This window comes from Plecotus auritus (genome assembly GCF_963455305.1).
Source record: "Plecotus auritus genome assembly, chromosome: 10".
In the NCBI taxonomy this organism is placed as follows: Eukaryota; Metazoa; Chordata; class Mammalia; order Chiroptera; family Vespertilionidae; genus Plecotus; species Plecotus auritus.
In genome coordinates this window covers 13,358,363-13,375,072 of record NC_137785.1, presented here as the reverse complement: position 1 = coordinate 13,375,072, position 16,710 = coordinate 13,358,363, and the positions used below count along the sequence as shown (strand labels likewise).

The 16,710-nt window shown below is 55.3% G+C and overlaps 1 protein-coding gene across 1 annotated transcript in view; it reads left to right on the top strand.

Annotated features, from left to right (window-relative positions):
• The window catches only part of ARHGAP35 (Rho GTPase activating protein 35), a 142,664-nt gene extending 130,391 nt beyond the window's left edge, over positions 1 to 12,273 (top strand). Inside the window, exons 5-7 of the mRNA XM_080645888.1 lie at positions 669 to 800; positions 7,458 to 7,563; positions 8,326 to 12,273. Coding sequence (XP_080502014.1) covers positions 669 to 800; positions 7,458 to 7,563; positions 8,326 to 8,683 — 596 coding nt within the window. The 3' untranslated portion in view covers positions 8,684 to 12,273. The remainder of the gene's footprint in view (positions 1 to 668; positions 801 to 7,457; positions 7,564 to 8,325) is intronic.
• The last annotated feature ends 4,437 nt before the right edge of the window (positions 12,274 to 16,710 follow it).

Here is a 16,710-nt window from a genome sequence, read left to right as displayed (position 1 = left end):
GAATATACAAGAATCTGTAACACAGCTTATCCCCCCAAAATGACTATCAGTCGATGATTTCTTACAAATCAGGAGTGCAGTCAAGTCTGAAAAGAAAAAACTAGAGACAGAGGTCAGTGATGTCATAAGCTGTGAGGGGCCAGAGGGAAAAGAACAAGTCTGTCTGACCTACCGTCATAAGGGATGAAGATGGGGGCAGCAATCAAGATTGTTGTAGGGTTTTTTTTTTCTTTTTTATTGAATTTCTTGAGGTGACAATGCTGAAGATTGTTGGTAATGTGTTTGCAACCCACCAGGAAAAGTGAGCCAGCTTTTTAGGAAAACCCCCTTCCTTTCTTCCCTTGGAGGGATGGATGTTAGGAAGAGGGAGCAGCACATCCAGGTAGACATAGGGAGCTAACTGGAGGCGCAGAAGGAGGGGGTGCGGCTCCTACTCACATGGTGGCCTTGGAAGGAGGTGTTGGCTGTCAGCCTCTGCGAATCTGAGAACCTTCTTTTAGCAGCACCAGGGGTGCTCCTGTCCAGTCTGTGGTATCCTGAGGCCCTGCCCAGGCTCCTGGGCAGCACACCAGAGTCCTCGAGGTCTCTCTGACTCCCCCAGCACAGGGTTCCTTCTGCTTCTGCACAGCTTAGATCGACTTGGCCTCACTCTTCCAACTTCCTTTCAGATCACAACCTGGACTTGGCAGAGAAAGACTTTACAGTGAACACCGTGGCTGGTGCCATGAAGAGCTTTTTCTCGGAGCTGCCTGACCCCCTGGTCCCCTACAACATGCAGATTGATCTGGTGGAGGCGCACAGTGAGTACCGGCAACCCAGCCTGCTCGTGGGCCCCTGGCAGCACCCCAGCCTGACTGCATTGGGCACACTGAGGGAGAGGGGAGGGGCGCAGCACCATAAGAATGGGTCCTGCCCTCGGGGGCGGGCACTGTGGCTCTTGGAGCTGAGATTTAAAGGACATAAGGAAAGGCAACTAACAAGATGACACCAAAGGGACTTGCAAATGAGGCTCCTGCCTTTGTAGACCAGAGGTTCTTCTCTGGGGGTCCCCCCCAAACTCCATGAGTTAAGAGCCTCGTTTGGGTGTCAAATTCGGATTGAATCCGTGCTCCTTTGCTTGTGCATATTGTGATGTTCTCTGACCCTTCGTTTTCTATGTTGCTGTCCCTACTCCTGTGTATGAAATGAGATTAGGAACGGTATAGAGGTGGGGCTCCAACAGGCCCTGTTAAGAGGTAGGTGTTACTTTCCATCCCCTGCCTCTCGCTCACGCCTCTCCTATCAGCCAGCCTCTGAGGGAAAGGGCCAGGGCCAATGGCCCCGGCTAGATGATCACTTGGGGCTACAGCAAGTTAGCACCGTGTTTTAAGGGCCATCTTTGCATGCTATCCCGCCTGCCCTGACAGCTGTTCCTGCCCTGGCCTGCCTCTCTCAGGCAGGGCCTTCCCACTGGGCAGCCTTTCCTGGACTTTGTGTAGTTCGGCCGAGGGGACCTGACCTCTTGGAACTTCCCATGTGTAGCACTTTCTACCCTTTTTAGCCAAAGGCAGCCTTCCTAACTTGCACTTCTGGTAGACCAAAGCCCCCAGAAGCAGCCATTGCTCTGCAGCAGAAGGGAGTGGCTTTGCCAGTGACCAAGGGGTGCCATGTTTCTCAGACCCCAGGACATTAGTTTCATCTTGTCACTGCTCAACTCAAAAGAGGGAGAATATTTTTTGTTTGTTTGTTTTCTGGGGGTTTTTTAATTGATTTTAGAGAGGGGAAGGGAGTGGAATAGAAAGATAGAAACATTGATGAAAGAGAATCATTAATCGGCTGCCTCCTGCACATCCCCTACTGGGAATCAAACCGGTGACTCTCGGTTTATGGGTCAGCACTGAGCCACAGTAGCAGGACTGAGAAGAGGGAGTTTTAAGCAAGCACAATTTACAAGGCTGGTATGGACAGAAATTGGAGGGAGGTCTAAAATCAGCAGAGCTTTAAGTTCTGGGTCACGGACTCGTAGTGGCTTCAGTGACTAGAGGTGCTGGCGGAAGGCCACCCCTGCGCTGTGGAGGTGCCCGTCAGGACCTAACTGCCGCAGGCTCAGGGCCCCTGCATCACCTTCCCATGATCTGCATCCCCCGTGATGTTTGTTTGCACACCTGGGTGCTGCCTTCACCACATTTTATCCACATCGTCTTGGCAGATTAAAGTTGTTTATAGCTCCTAATCCTGTCCAAGCCCACCAGGGATGGGGCAGGGTCTGGGGCCGTCATAGCTCATCTGGCCTTCTTTCCCATCTGCCTTCTCAGGACAGGAGTTGGGTTTCTCCAGGTGACTTACGGGGTGGGGACAGGTGTCCACTTCCTCTTAGATCCTGCGTCCTGATAGAGGTCCTCCCAGTAATCCCTGATGTGAAACACATAGGAAATCTCCACTGGAGCCAGCTTTCTTTCAGCCTGGGCTTGTCTCTCGGCTGAAGGTAGGGAGAGGAGGCATGGGCTGGTACCCAGCTTGCTGGGAGCTAGGGGAATTCCTGTCAGCATTTGTCTTGACTTGGCGCCATCTAGAGGCTAGTAGAGTCCTGGCACCCAACAGAATCCCATTGTTTCTGTGGGAATTGCTGACATAGCATTTTTTGGGTTCGCGGGGGGGGGGGGGGGGGGTAGTGGGGGGGAAGCAGGAGAGGGAGGTGTTATTGATAGGGAATCAGCTGCCCTTCCTACAGCAGCTTCCGCAGCTTCCAGTGCTGAGGAAGGGAGCTTCTTGCCACTGCAGCCTGGAAAAGGGTGGAGATTTCTGCTTCCCCTTCCTATTGTGTTTCCTGTGCCCCAGCTAGTCAGCTGGGCTCTGTCTTGAACCTGATTGGGGGGAGTGACCTGGCACCTCCGACAGCCAAAGCCAGCTGAGTGAAGATTGGGGCTGTGTGTGTCAGGGGTGGTTAACTGAGCCAGAGACAGCCACCAGGCAGTGCCAAAGTTAGTGTTCAGGGACATGGAACAAAGATTCTCAAGCCCCAAAGTAGCTGTTCCCAGCCTGACTGGGTTTCCATGGCAACATCAACTTGACCAGCTCTTTCCTCTTAATACCTAAGAACTGTTGTATCTGTGTGTATTCAGGGCTTGGAAATGGTTTCAGATCCCATCACAACAGATACCAAGGTCACTATCAAATTGTTTTGTTAGCTACATAATTTCACAATATTGAACATGCTGAAAATGTGCCAACAAAATAGAGATTTTTGTGATTATTTACCAGTCATCTTTCTCCCACATTCAAGGTGGGAGATTGAGAAATGAAGAACAGCATACCGCTAGGGAGTGGCAAGCTGAGGCTTGACCTTCGGTGGTGAGACATTGTCCCTGCCCTCCCCACGTGCACATGTAAGCCGTTTGCCAGACAGAATGAAGCAAGCTGAGCTAGAAATACAGAAAAGGCAGTGTGGAGGAAGTAAGATAGAGGACTTCATGGAAGAGGTGGCATGAGGCAGAGAAAACAGCTTTGACTTCCCCATTCCATCTCTTCACACCTCACCTCAGCATTCAAAAAGTGTCATCAATTATTCTTGCTCCACACCTTCTCCTTTACCTCCCACAATACCCGTGGCCCCGTCTGGAATCCCTCTGGTCCACCAGTGCCGCACAGGCACTGGCCTCTGTCTTTTTGTGCCGGAAGGAGCCCTGCAGCTGGCTCCGTCTCAGTGCAGAGGTTCTGACTAAGGACCTTTGACTCCAGGGACCTATAACTGCAAGTGAGACCCGTGTGCACATTTAGTCCATAGAGAAGACCAGTAGCTTTCATCAGATTGTCAAAGGGATGTGTGACCCAAAATGGTTCAGGATGCAGCTCACCATCTTACCATCCCATTTACAGGCGAAACCACATAGGGCCACAGACACTAACCGACAGACTGGCCCGGTCACCGGGCGGACCAGCCCCGCTGCTCACTGGGCTCTTACTCACATGCTGCCTTGTGACATTGCTCATCCTGGCATCCTGCTTCCTCTTGTCTGCCCAGAGAGCTGCTTAAGAGCGTGGGGTTGTCCCTCCCCTCCTAGCACTTGCCAGCCCCTGCCTCGGTCTGGTGGGACACTGAGCAGGCTGTTGCGGGGTTAGCCTCCAGGAGGACACCCTGGAGTCACTTCCCACCTGCGGGAAAGGTGGGGGCTGCACAGGGGTGTGCCTGCATGCCTCACTGAGGGGTGTGGCCCTGAGCTGGGTGTTGTCCTCTTCTGGTGGTGCTGGTGTGCCAGGTGGTCAAAGGTCATAGGAATTTCCTCTAGGCACTTTTGGGCACAACAGATCCAAGCCTAGAGCCTGGTTGGCAGCCTGGATGCCAAAGATGGCAGCAGAGTGGCACAACCAAAGCAGGACTGGTGTTTGAGATCAGGGCCCTGGCACCAATGTATGTGAGCTTAGACCAACATTTGTACTTCTCTGAGCCTAGGTTTATCTGTCTAGCGTGAGGGATGTGATGAGCTAGTCTCTGAGGTCCACGGTGGTCTCTGGCGGTCCCCTCCTCTTCCTCCTGAGTTCTGTGGTCTCAGTTGTTCTAAGTTGCCTGGTCTGTGTCCAGACTTTGTCTTGCCTCTCCTAGAGTGTCTTGCTTTCACCTGACACCTGATTTCAAAAGAGTGGTGTGTTAGCTTGGGGGGCCCAAACCCTATAACTACCACCCCCCACCCCAAAGAGCATTATTGAAGTTGGAGGGGGCACTGCAGTGGATGGAAGGCAGGTGATCCAGAGCAGGTGTGCTGGCCCGGGAGACAGCCTGGGACCCTCCCCTCCTCCCCTCACCAGCCTTGTGCCCTTCGCATTGCCTCTGGAGCAGGTTTGCTTAGCCAGCCTGTGGGGTAAACCCAGCCCCACCTTCACTCGGGTGGTGCTGAGGGCTGCACAGAACGCAACTGAAATCTCCGGCCAGCACTGCAGCATGCCCAGAGGAAGCAATCACTGGTGTCGGGGCTGGCGTGGAAGGGCTGCCAGTTTGAGCCTGGACTCAATCCCTTGGCACTGGTGGGGCTTCACTTGCCTGAGGGAAGTGAACAAGGTCGAGTCAGAAGGACATCAGCAAGATGGTCCTTGCTTTTCATGCGGCAGATGCAGGGCCAGGCTTTGCCCTGGGAGACTTCCTGTTGCTCTCCTTTATGGCCTCCCTCCTCCTCCCACCACTCATTGACGCTCCTCAGCATCCTGGACACCTGCGCCACGAAGCTAGTGGGAGAAAGGGAGGGGAGCACAGGGCGGTGGCCATGGAGGTCCTTGTTGGGCACCTCACTATGTCAGGAAGGAGGTTGGCATTCCTGGGTGTGGTCCATAATTACTATCAAAGCAGGCTCAGTAAACCCCACCCTGCCCCCTCCTTTTCCCCAAGGAAGAGAGAGGAAGCAACCCTCCTTGTTGCTCAGCGGATAGGAAGGAGGGGCATCCAGGGCAGACGGTGGCCTTGCCAGCCCCATTTCCTGCCTGCAGCCAGGAGGGCGGGTGCGGCTGCCTGAAGGTGGAGGTGCTGTGGCTGTGGGATGCCTCATTACAGCACACAGCTGGGTGTGTGTCACGGCGCCCGGACCAATGGGGACCTGTGCTGAGCTCGCATCTCGAAGGGGCGCAATGGCGTTACTGAGTGAGACCACCGTGCACACGTTCCTCCTCCGGGAGCCGCTTACTGTTTCTAAGGAAACTTTTTCTCGAAACTCAAGACCAGAGACAAAGTGTGCCCTTGAGGTTGAACCCTTAAAATAAATCTTGGGTTCAGAGAAATGAAGCTGATAATGGCCCCACATAATTAGTTTCTGTGGGCTTTTTATTTTTTTGTTTGTTTTGTTTTGGGGCATTTTCTAACAGGCCAGTGTTCACAAAATGCATATTTTTATCAAGTCACTTGCAAGTCAAAAAATTTACCCAGTTCCATGCTCGTTGGCCTGCCAGCAAGCGCTCTCCACAGCTCATCCTGCCCATCTCCGCAGCTTCCCGTCGCTGGTTTTCTGAAAGTCAGACTAGCTTCCAGGTGCTTCTTGTCTGAGCTCTTTTCGGGGTGTCTTGGCTAAGTGCGGGAGGCACTGTCATCAGCCCTTTACACACAGGTGACTCGGATGTGTCACTTCTCCAGAGTCACACAGCTGCTTGGTGTCGGAGGCAGAATTCGCACCCAGGACCATGTGGGTCAGGACTTCCCAGCAGGTTCTCTCTGCACTTCCCGCCCTGGCAGCCGGCTGTTTCTGTTCCATCTGTTCTTCCAAGTCTAGCTTGAGCCAGACTTCTCCAGCCTGCCCCAGCCTGACCCTCGGGCTTCCTAAAGAACACCGGGGTTTGGGGTCCGCCAGCCTCCAGGTTCAGGCAGACCTGTGCGTGGCTTATTTGTGAGGAGAGGGGCTGGTGCTCTCCGGCCTAGCAAAGGAGCTTGTGCCCCCAAGCCAACGAGGAACCATCCTATTTCTTAATGGACCCCCATCCAGCCACCCCCACAACCCTCCGTTGTGGGATAGCTGCCATTCTTCCTGGGACGACCCTGCTGTGAGAGCTAAGCCCTGGAGTCCTGGAGTGAGCCTTCCCTTCCAAGAAGTAGCCCCGGGATACGCTCCCACGCTCAGAGAAACCTGTCCTGGCTGCCTGACTCCAGGTGGGCTCTGGACCCTTTTGCCTCACTGGCCCCGGATGGCTCTCCCAGCTAAGATGGCCCAGCCCCAGAGAACGCAGCCGTCTGCAACCGCTCTGGGCCTCAGATTCCTCATCCTTGACGTGGGGGATAGCCCTGCCTCAGGCTTGTGAGAGCTGACTGAAGCAGGCCTGGCGTGGGTTAAGCGTTTCGTCCCAGTGAGCTTGTGTTCTCTCCTAGCACATTCGGATTTAATGATGGGCTAAGGGGGGGGGGGGGGGGGGTACATGTAGACCCTTTGATGGACTGCATGAGAATCCCCCACTGTTTCCATCAGCTCTTCCTATAGGGAGATGTGTGGAGGGTCCCTGTGGCTCCAGGAAAAGGACAGAGCCCTGCTTTTGTGACAAACTCCCTCCCTAGACAGTCGGTCGGCGTGGGTGGGTGGCAGCACTCACCCGTCTGGTCAGGAAGCAAGCAGGCGTTCTGCGTTGCAAGGCCTGTCTCCAGGGGCAACCAGATGAGCAAAGAGTAGTGTTCTTTATGGTGGAGTCTCTGGACCCTTGAGTCTCGGGTGGAGGGGCCAGGAAGCCCCAGGCGCACAGTGCTCCCCTTCAGCGGGCGCCTGGGACCCAGAGGTGGGCCTGGCCCCAGGGCCCGAGCCACTGCCAGGTGTGCTGCCTTGGCACCGGCTCTGGGGGAAGAATGGGGCTGGCCTTTCTAAAAGTCCGGAGCTTCCCTCAGAGAAGGTCCGACACAGCACACCCTTGGTGGCCGCCAGCCCACTGGCATCAAGAGCTGTCCGGGACCAGGGTCTGCTTTGAGCCCCAGAACACCCCAGCCTCGGCCATGGAATTCTTTGGTTTTTCTCTTTCCTCAGAAATCAACGACCGAGAGCAAAAGTTGCATGCCCTCAAGGAAGTGCTCAAGAAGTTTCCGAAGGAGAACCACGAAGTCTTCAAATACGTCATCTCCCACCTGAACAAGTATGTCGCAGGGCTTGCTGTTTGGTCTTGCCCCACAGGTGTCGCCAGGCAGGGCCAGTGCGCAGCAGAAAGAGGCTGAGCGAGGCTCCGCCCCCGACCCAGCTGCAGGGGTGCTGGTCCGCCTCCCCAGGGGGGCACTTCGGGCTCAGGCCCACCCTGGTTCTGTCTGAGAGAGGCCCACGTGGCTCCAAGTGTGCCCAAGTCCTCTCTCCAGTGTTGGTGTCCTTGGTGTGTGACCAAACACCTCGCCACACAGGCGCACTGGGAAAGCGGCCCCAGTCAAGTGAGGGCAGGAGCTGCGGCAGGAAACCTGGTCACGGCGTAGGTCCCACATTCACCCACACGAGACACGTGTTTTCCAGGCAGGCCTAGTTTTCATCTCGGCGCCGGTGTTTTAGGGAGCTCTGGCTTGGGACACACACTCCCTATCTCTGCACAGCCAGAGCATTGTCACCCACTTTGGTGGTCTGGGCAAGGGGCCTGGAGGCAGTCTATTCACCCCAAAGCTTGTGGGGGGCCTCCCATGAGCCAGAGCCTCAGAGCCACTCCCGGGGGCTTGCCACGTGGGGACACGGGAGCAGAGGACAGAGCACAGAGAGCTGTGCTTGGGCCTTCCCGTTCCCATGCTGTGGTGGGCAGGCAGGAAGGACAGCCCAGGTGACAGTGACCAGGGCGCACACATGAGATGGGGCAGGGCACAGAGCCTCAGGTGGGGCCCACTGTCCCCCAGAGCTCTGACCGTGAATTTGGTATCACCTACAGAGTCAGCCACAACAACAAGGTGAATCTCATGACCAGTGAGAACCTCTCCATCTGCTTCTGGCCCACCTTGATGAGGCCTGACTTCAGCACCATGGACGCACTCACGGCCACGCGGACCTATCAGACAATCATCGAGCTCTTCATCCAGCAGTGCCCTTTCTTCTTCTACAATCGGCCCATCAGCGAGCCTCCTGGCGCCACGCCCAGCTCCCCCTCTGCCGTGGCTTCCGCCGTGCCCTTTCTCACCTCCACACCCATCACCAGCCAGCCATCACCCCCCCAGTCGCCTCCACCCACCCCCCAGTCCCCGATGCAGCCACTGCTGCCCTCCCAGCTTCAAGCTGAGCACACGCTGTGAGTCACCAAGTCCTGGGGCAAAAGGAAACTCTTCTCTCTTCGGTAAGGTGGCCTTTGGCCTTGTACACAGCCAGGTCTACTGGGCAGGGGTGGGGAGGGTGTCCCCTCTGCCCTGTCACCTTCTCAAAACCTCAGCGGTAGCACCAGCCAGCAGTCCACCACAGGCTGGGCTGTCAGATGCCCAAGCCCAGCTCTCAGCCCTGGGGCTGGCTACAGGCAGTGGCCCGGTGGGCCCTACCCTTTGTCACGGACCCCTTGGAGGACTGAACTTGTCAGGCAGCAGCCCCAGTGGCCCTCATCCGTTCACTGCTCCCTGGCCCGCCCGCCCGCACACACTGGCCTAGGTGCATCGCCCACTGTTTGGACAGCCCTGGCCTTGGACAGCGGAAGGAGGAGGTTCCGAGATGCAGGCCACCCCAGGGCAGGGCTAGCAACCCCGGAGAACACTTCCCGTCTGTCTCTTCTAACCTTCTATCTGCCTGTCCAGCGTCCTCCTTGGGAACATGTGGGACAGGGCTCTGCCACCCCAAGGTGCAGTGCTGAGGGAGGAGCTTTGTGCCTGGATCAAGGGAGCGAGCTTTCCCCTCCGGCCCCACGCCCTCCCTTCACAGGCTTTGGGATGCCTTCCCTTTGCGGCCAAGGAGCACTGGAAGGAAAGTGGGAAAATCCAGTAATTGTTTAAAAGAAAAGGAGGACACTACCAGAAGGAAACTGCAGACCTCAAGATTCAGCTCTCCTCCCACCCCTGGGAGTGGCAGAACGGTGGAAGGTGGCCCTTCTCTGTGACAGCAAAGCCAGGAGGCCAGGGCTGATTGCCTGAGAGCCTGTTGGGTCTCACTGTCACCAGGTCCCCCTTTCCCAAAAGATGGTTTGGGCCCTTAGTGGGCAGAGCGGGGAGAACAGCAGAGCAGCCTGGAACTTGGTCTGCCTTTGGACACACTACAGTACTATGGAAACACTACTTTGTGTGTGTGTGTGTGTGCGCGCGCGCACGTGTGCGTGAGGGGAGTGGTACGCCTGTGAGGGAGGGGACAGCTGAGGGTGCAGGGTGCACCTGGGGGTTGGTTTAGTGTGTTTGGTGTTGAAGTGGAGTCATTTTCATCCTGGGCCATAGAATGCCGCCAGCAGCACTGCTTGTGGGAAGAGGGCAGGGTATGGTGATTTGCTGCCCACATGCATCCTTCATGCTCCCAGGGCCAGCAGGCCCGAGGAGTCACAGGCACCAGAGCACCGTGCCCGTCTGTCACACCACCACCACCCCTCCCGTGGCCTTCCCCTCCGCTTCCTGGCCCCTGGGAGAACCCTTCTCATGCCCACCTCTGCCCCACAGCACAGCAGTCGCTGAGGCTGCCCCTCCTCTGCAGTGGAGAAGCCTGACACGAAGGTACCCGAGGTGTGTGGAGAGGGCCCCGCATGCCACCCAGTCCTCCGGGTCTCTGCACTTTAAGCAGCACCTGTGGTGTATTCGAGCGTGCCCTGGGCCGCCTCAGCTGGGTGGCCTGACAAAGGGGTGCCTCGGAACCATGTCCAGCCACCCCAGCCCCAAATGCTCCCTGTTGGCAGCGGAGGGTGGGGCAGGCCCTTGCTCACTGACTTCCTCTGGATAAGCTGGACACTTCCGTGTGTAGTTCCTGTACGGCAGACTAGGTGCTTGGGATGACTGGCTGACCCCTGTGAGTTTACCCCTCCAAGAACAAGTCAAAAAGCAAACCCCAGGTACACGTCTGTTCTGTGTAAATGTTGGGAGGGTGTGTCCTCTCCTGGTGGGGGCGCTGTGCCCGGGCCTCAGGTCGGGTGGGCAGGAAGGCGACGGCAGGGTCTAGTTTTCACCCAGGTCGGCAGACCAGACCTCCGGGCAAGTGCAGGAATCCTCCATGGAGTTAACGTCTCCCGTTTCCTAGGGCACCTCTCCTGCTCCCAGTCAGCCCTTCAAGGTACTGGATGTGGTTAAAGGGAAACCGTGAGGGTGGCCTGGAGCCACTGTCCCGTGTGGACTAACAAAAGTAGCTTGGTTCCCTCCCATTGCCACACTGCCACCTCCTCACACTCCCCACGCTGCTGCCTGCAACCTCGGCTCTGCACCAGGAACTCACCAGCCCCCGCACTCCTGCCTTCCCACGCCACCCCATTCCTGAGGCACCTCAGACCGAAGGAGCAGCAGCGTCATGCCCTCACCCCTGTGAGGGAGCAGCTGCAGGGCCCCTTCACAGGTGCCTCTGTCCAGCCAGGGCTCTGAAGGTGTGTGGGCGGCTGGTGCCCCATTGAGCCACGGTGGGCAGGCAGCTCCATGGGTTTCCTTTGTTTCCATTGGCTCTAACCCTTCAGCTCCTCTTCTCTGCTCCAGGCTGACGGGCTCGAGGACGTTTCTTGGTGGTTCTAAGTTCCAGTCGGAGGTCTGCCTTCACACCAAATGGGCACTCGGAGGGGACCCAGGAGGGAGGAGAGCTGGGGTGCATGTTGGGAACTGCCTTAAATGGATTGCAACCCACAGCTCTCAGAATTGAGGGAGTGGCAGGCAGGAATTGGCCTTGGCCGAAAGGGGTCAGCTAGGGATATCGCTCCATGTCCCCCAGCAGCTCTCTCCCCAGCCAGTCCACAAGAGTGTAGGCGCCATTCAGGGAGTGGACAGCCCCTGGTCTGCGGCAGCAATGCTGCGGGGGGGGGGGGGGGGGGGAGGTGGTCCATGGTTAGGAGCCTGACTGTGGGTCTGCCTGAATTCTTGGCTGTGTTGCACATCAGGGATCAGCATCTGTCCAGCCAGCATGCCCATCACTTGGCGTTTGGAGGAGGGATGCCAAGAGAAGTCCGCGGTACTGTCTGGACGCTCTGCACCCCACCGCCACCTTGCTCTCCCTGCTTAAGACAGGAAGCAGAATGTGTGCCAGGATGGGCAGCAGGTGGCATGCAGCCTGCTGGCCAGGGGCCCAGAGGAGCACCCCTGTCCCTGTCCCTCGGCTCCGGAAGGAATGGGAGGCTGGAGGGAGACCTTCCCCCAGGTCACGGGTGTTCCAGCCTCAGCCCTGAAACTTGAATACAACCTGCAGCATTTGTGACCTAAAGTCATCTCCACTGCACCCTACCCACCCTCTCCTGTGAGAACACACTGCTGGGCGGCGGGGGTGGTATCCTAGGGAAAGTGGTCAGTGGCAGAGGAAACCAGCGCCACAGTCCTCTAGGGCATGGGGCATCGGAATGGCCCAGAGAGCAAAGGCTTTGACTTGTCTCCTGGGGGTGGTCACAGCGCTGCACAGTTGCCCTCCTATTGCTTGGCAGGTTCAAGCCACTTAAGCCTCTTAGGTGAGAGGACAGCCTGAGTCCCCCGTGCCAGAAATCTAAGTCACATCTGGCGATGGCACCAGGGAGGGGCTGGTGTGAGGGAAAGGCCACTCGGCTCTTCCCTCTGGGAGCCACCTTCCAGCTGGCCGCCTGCCAACTCCCCGAGGTCAGAGGTGGCCGCCCCTGCTTGCCCAGCAGCCTCCCTCTGGCCGGCCGCTCAAACAGCAGTGATGTTACACTTTCGATGTAGTGGAGACGGCGTAAGTTATTGTTTGCATAAAAAAGAATCATGTTCCCTGTGTACATTTACAAAAAGGAAATGTCTGAATTTTATGGGAATAAACCTTGTTTGAAAATTTGGAACAGTGCTGCTGCCAGCTTATTTTTCTGGTACTTGTATTTTCACATGTTAAATGATCTTTATATATGTTGAATTAACAAATATTTTGAGTTTCCTGAGAAAAACAAAAACATTAATGGTATTGAAATGTGTTAGTAGTCTGGCCATGTGCCCAAAATTCTGTTTTGCAGCAAAGTGGAGAACTGTATGTAAAGAAAGTATAACAGTTATTTCTTTGTACTTTAGGGGCTTTAACCAAGACATCCTCTAGCTGGTGTTAGGAATGTTTGCTTAATTCCCAGACTTTTTTTGAACACGTGGGTATGTTGAGGCTCCGGCCCGACTAGTGCATGGTCAGCCACCACCCAAGGCTGAGGCATCTCGGACTGAGGTGTTTTTGTTTGGTTTTGTTTTTTAAAATCATGTATTTGCTACAAAGTATTGTACTTGTCTCAATGGGAATGGTGTAAAAAACTGAAAAGGCCTTATGTGATATGTATCATAGTTAATAAATCAGTCTTGTAAAAACCCGGCCTGAGAGACATGAAGGCTGCCCCCCGGGCCCTGCAGCGCCAGCAGGCCGGGCCGGGACATGGCTCCGTCCCCCGCAGCAGCGGTGCTCCAGGCCCAGAGCAGAGGGGCCCGGGCTCTGGCCGCAGGGAGGGAAGGCTTTCCGGCAGCGCTGGCCCATGGGAGCGTCTGGATCATTCCCCCTCCGTCTGGGGTCCGTCCCAGCACCTGCCGGTGCTCCTCTGTAGCAGAGTGGCTGCTTCCCAAAACCTGTTGTTTTTATTTCAGGTGATTATCCCAAGCCCCACCCACAGACCCTCTGGCTGCAGGGAAGGAGGTAGCCTCTGTCCCCACCCCCCTTCACGACCTTCAGGACCCTCAGGACCGGGCCTCCAAGGATGGGGGTTGGCTGCCTGCCCAGTCTGCCTGGAATTCCCTGTCCACACCCGCCCCGCCCCCCCACCTCAGCTCTGCCCAGCCACTCCTCAGTCCTCAAAGCTGTCTTCCTCTAGAAATTCTTCCCTGACCCATTCACACATTCATTCAATTTTGTTTTTAAACACTACAGTATACAGCTGGCACTCATTATGGGTGCTGACATGAGCCTGTCTTTTCTCTAGTTCTTGATGTCTGAGTTGTGTGGATTTGTATACGTATATATATCTCAGCCACCAGCCACCCAAGTCAAAAGTTTTGGGGGAGGCGGGCCTGTAGCTCCCCCATATGATGTCCCAGGATGCCCAACAAAGTGCCCTCAGTGTGTAGAACACAGTGGTCTCAACCTTAACCTTGACTGGGGTCTCCGTCTACAAGCCGACCTCTCCCATGTGACTCCAGCCCAGACCTCCACTCCAAGACCACCCTCATCCACCTGCTGATGACACTGGGCCTGGTGACCCGTGTGACACCCACAGCCTAAGTCCTGGCCCCCTTTTTTTTTTTTTTTAATATATTTTTTTATTGATTTTTTACAGAGAGGAAGGGAGAGGGACAGAGAGTTAGAAACATCGATGAGAGAGAAACATCGATCAGCTGCCTCCTGCACACCCCCCCCCCTGGGGATGTGCCCGCCACCAAGGCACATGCCCTTGACCGGAATCGAACCCGGGACCCTTCAGTCCGCAGGCCGACGCTCTATCCACTGAGCCACACCGGTTTCGGCTCCTGGCCCCTTTCTCCAAACCTGTTCATCCCTCACAAGCCAGACCCTGGAGCCCTCCACTCTTCCCTCCTCATTCCCCGCCACCTGACCGAATCTCACCTGAACATCTGCTCGGCCTCCTCCCTAGCTTCCCAGCCTCCAGTCTCCCTCCCTCCCTTTTAGCTCCTTGTGGCAGCCAAAGGGAGCTTTTCCAAACGGACCTGGCTGTCACCCCTCCCTTATCTCCTTCCAGGGCTCCACAGAGCACTTAGAGGAAAACCCAGACCCCTCACCTGGCACCCTGCCTCCCAGCCTCCGGGGGGGGGGGGGGGGGGCACGCCCACCTCAGACCTTCGGACTCTTCCTGCCTGACCCCAGACCAAGATGGACTCCTTTGCTTTCAAAGAAAAAGGAATGTTCTCTTTCAAGAGCATTTTCTCAGTGTGTTACTCCTTCAGATCATATCAGCCCACTTAACACATATTTCCCAAACATCTGTCTGCCAGGCCCCTAGCTGACATCTAGGGGGAAAGACAGGAAACAGGCAAAGCAATGCCCATGTATCAGTGTCCGGGCAGATGGCGATGAGGCGGCATGTGGTTCTGGGGGAGCAGGGGTGCTATTTAGGCTGCTCAGGAGGGGACATGGCGGCAGAAAATTTAAGGGGACACAAAACTCAGTGACCAAGATAAAAATTCCAACGCAATGTTTTTTAAAATCAAGGTTAAAAAACATGAAATGTTTAGATTAAAAACAGAATCAGTAACTGTGTTGAGCCATTTTGAAGCCTGAGGCAAGAGGAGAAATCGGTGAGACTGAGCCTGGAATCGAGAGGGAAGTGCTGGTGGATTAGACCAGAGCTGGGACCATGGAAGTGGAGGGAGGGGGTCAGACTTTGGATATCATGAAGGTCAAGGAGACAGAATTTGCTCAAAATTGCACGTAGAGGATGATGCCAAGGTTTACACAGTAGTGTGTCCGCTTGCCATCTGTGTCCCCCACTCCCTGTGAAAGCCCGGGGCTGGAGCTGCGTTCCCCCAGCTACAGCCAGTACCTAGGTCCTTAGGGGCTCAGGAGCGCCAGGCCGAATGCTCTGGATGCGGTGTTACTCTATACAGCCACCAGGGGTCAGCAGAGCGCCGCCCTGCCCAGCCCCTGGGCAGCCAGGGAAGTGCTGGGAGCCGAGTTGGTGGGCTTTTTAGGGATGGGGAACAGGAAAGCAAGATTAGGAGAAGCAGCCGGGACTGGGGAAGAGGCAGGTTCTGAGAAATGAGGTTGGAAGAGTCCCAGGAGCAGGCTAAGAAACAAGGAGATGGCTGAAACCGGTTTGGCTCAGTGGATAGAGCATCGGCCTGCGGACTGAAGGGTCCCAGGTTCGATTCCGGTCAAGGGCATGTACCTTGGTTGCGGGCACAACCCCAGTAGGAGGTGTGCAGGGGGCAGCCGATCGATGTTTCTAACTCTCTATCCCTCTCCCTTCCTCTCTGTAAAATATCAATAAAATATATTTTAAAAAAAAAGAAACAAGGAGATGATCTCTTCCTGTCGTTTCGTCCATCCATCCATCCATCCATGTATTCATTCAGTCACAGAAGGTCAGAGGCCAAGCCACCTAGCTTTATAGGGCACTGGGGAGCTATGGAGCAGTTAGAGCCAGGGAGAGAAGTCAGGTTTGCAGGAGCTGAGAGGAGGGAGAAGAAAGTGGGGATTAAGAGATACAGGCTCACCTGGCCCAGTGGATCAACATCGACCCGTGAACTAGCAGGTCACGGTTTGATTCCTAGTGAGGGCACATGCCCAGGTTGGGGCTCGATCCCCAGTAGGGGGTGTGCAGGAGGCAGCCGATGGAAGATTCTCTCTCATTGTGGATGTTTCTCTCTTCCTCTCCTTCTCCCTCTCTGAAATCTTTTTTTTTTTTTAATATATTTCTTTATTGATTTCAGAGAGGGAGAGAGAGAGAGAAACATCAATGATTAGAGAGAATCATTGATCGGCTGCCTCCTGCACGCCCCCTACTGGGGATTGAGCCCACAACCCGGGCATGTGCCCTTGGCCGAAATCGAACCTGGGACCCTTTAGTCTGCAGGCCAACGCTCTCCTCACTGAGCCAAACTGGCCAGGGCATCCCTCTCTGAAATCAATTTTTTTTAAATATATTTTATTGATATTTTACAGAGAGGAAGGGAGAGGGATAGAGAGTTAGAAACATCGATGAGAGAGAAACATGGATCAGCTGCCTCCTGCACACCTCCTACTGGGGATGTGCCCGCAACCAAAGTACGTGCCCCTGACCGAAATCGAACCTGGGACCTTTCAGTCCACAGGCTGACGCTCTATCCACTGAGCCAAACCGGTTTGGGCTGAAATCAATTTTTTTAAAAAAATCTTTTTTTAAAGAGGGCCCTAGCCAGTTTGGCTCAGTGGGGAGAGTGTCGGTCTGCAGACTGAAAGGTCCCAGGTTCGATTCTGGTCAAGGGCACATGCCTGGGTTTCGGGCTCGAGCCCTAGTAGAGGGCGTGCAGGAGGCAGCCGATCAATGATTCTCACTCATCATTGATGTTTCTATCTCTCTCTCCCTCTCCCTTCCTCTCTGAAATCAATAAAAATATTTTTAAAAAAAGTAAAATGAATTTTTAAAAAGAATAAAGAAAAGGGAGAGATACAGGCTCACAGGAACTCTGTTTCCCAGGTTGGGACTGAAGAGCGGTTGACATGAATGTTAGCCAGGCAAATATTAGTAAGTGCTAACAGTTCTGGGCCC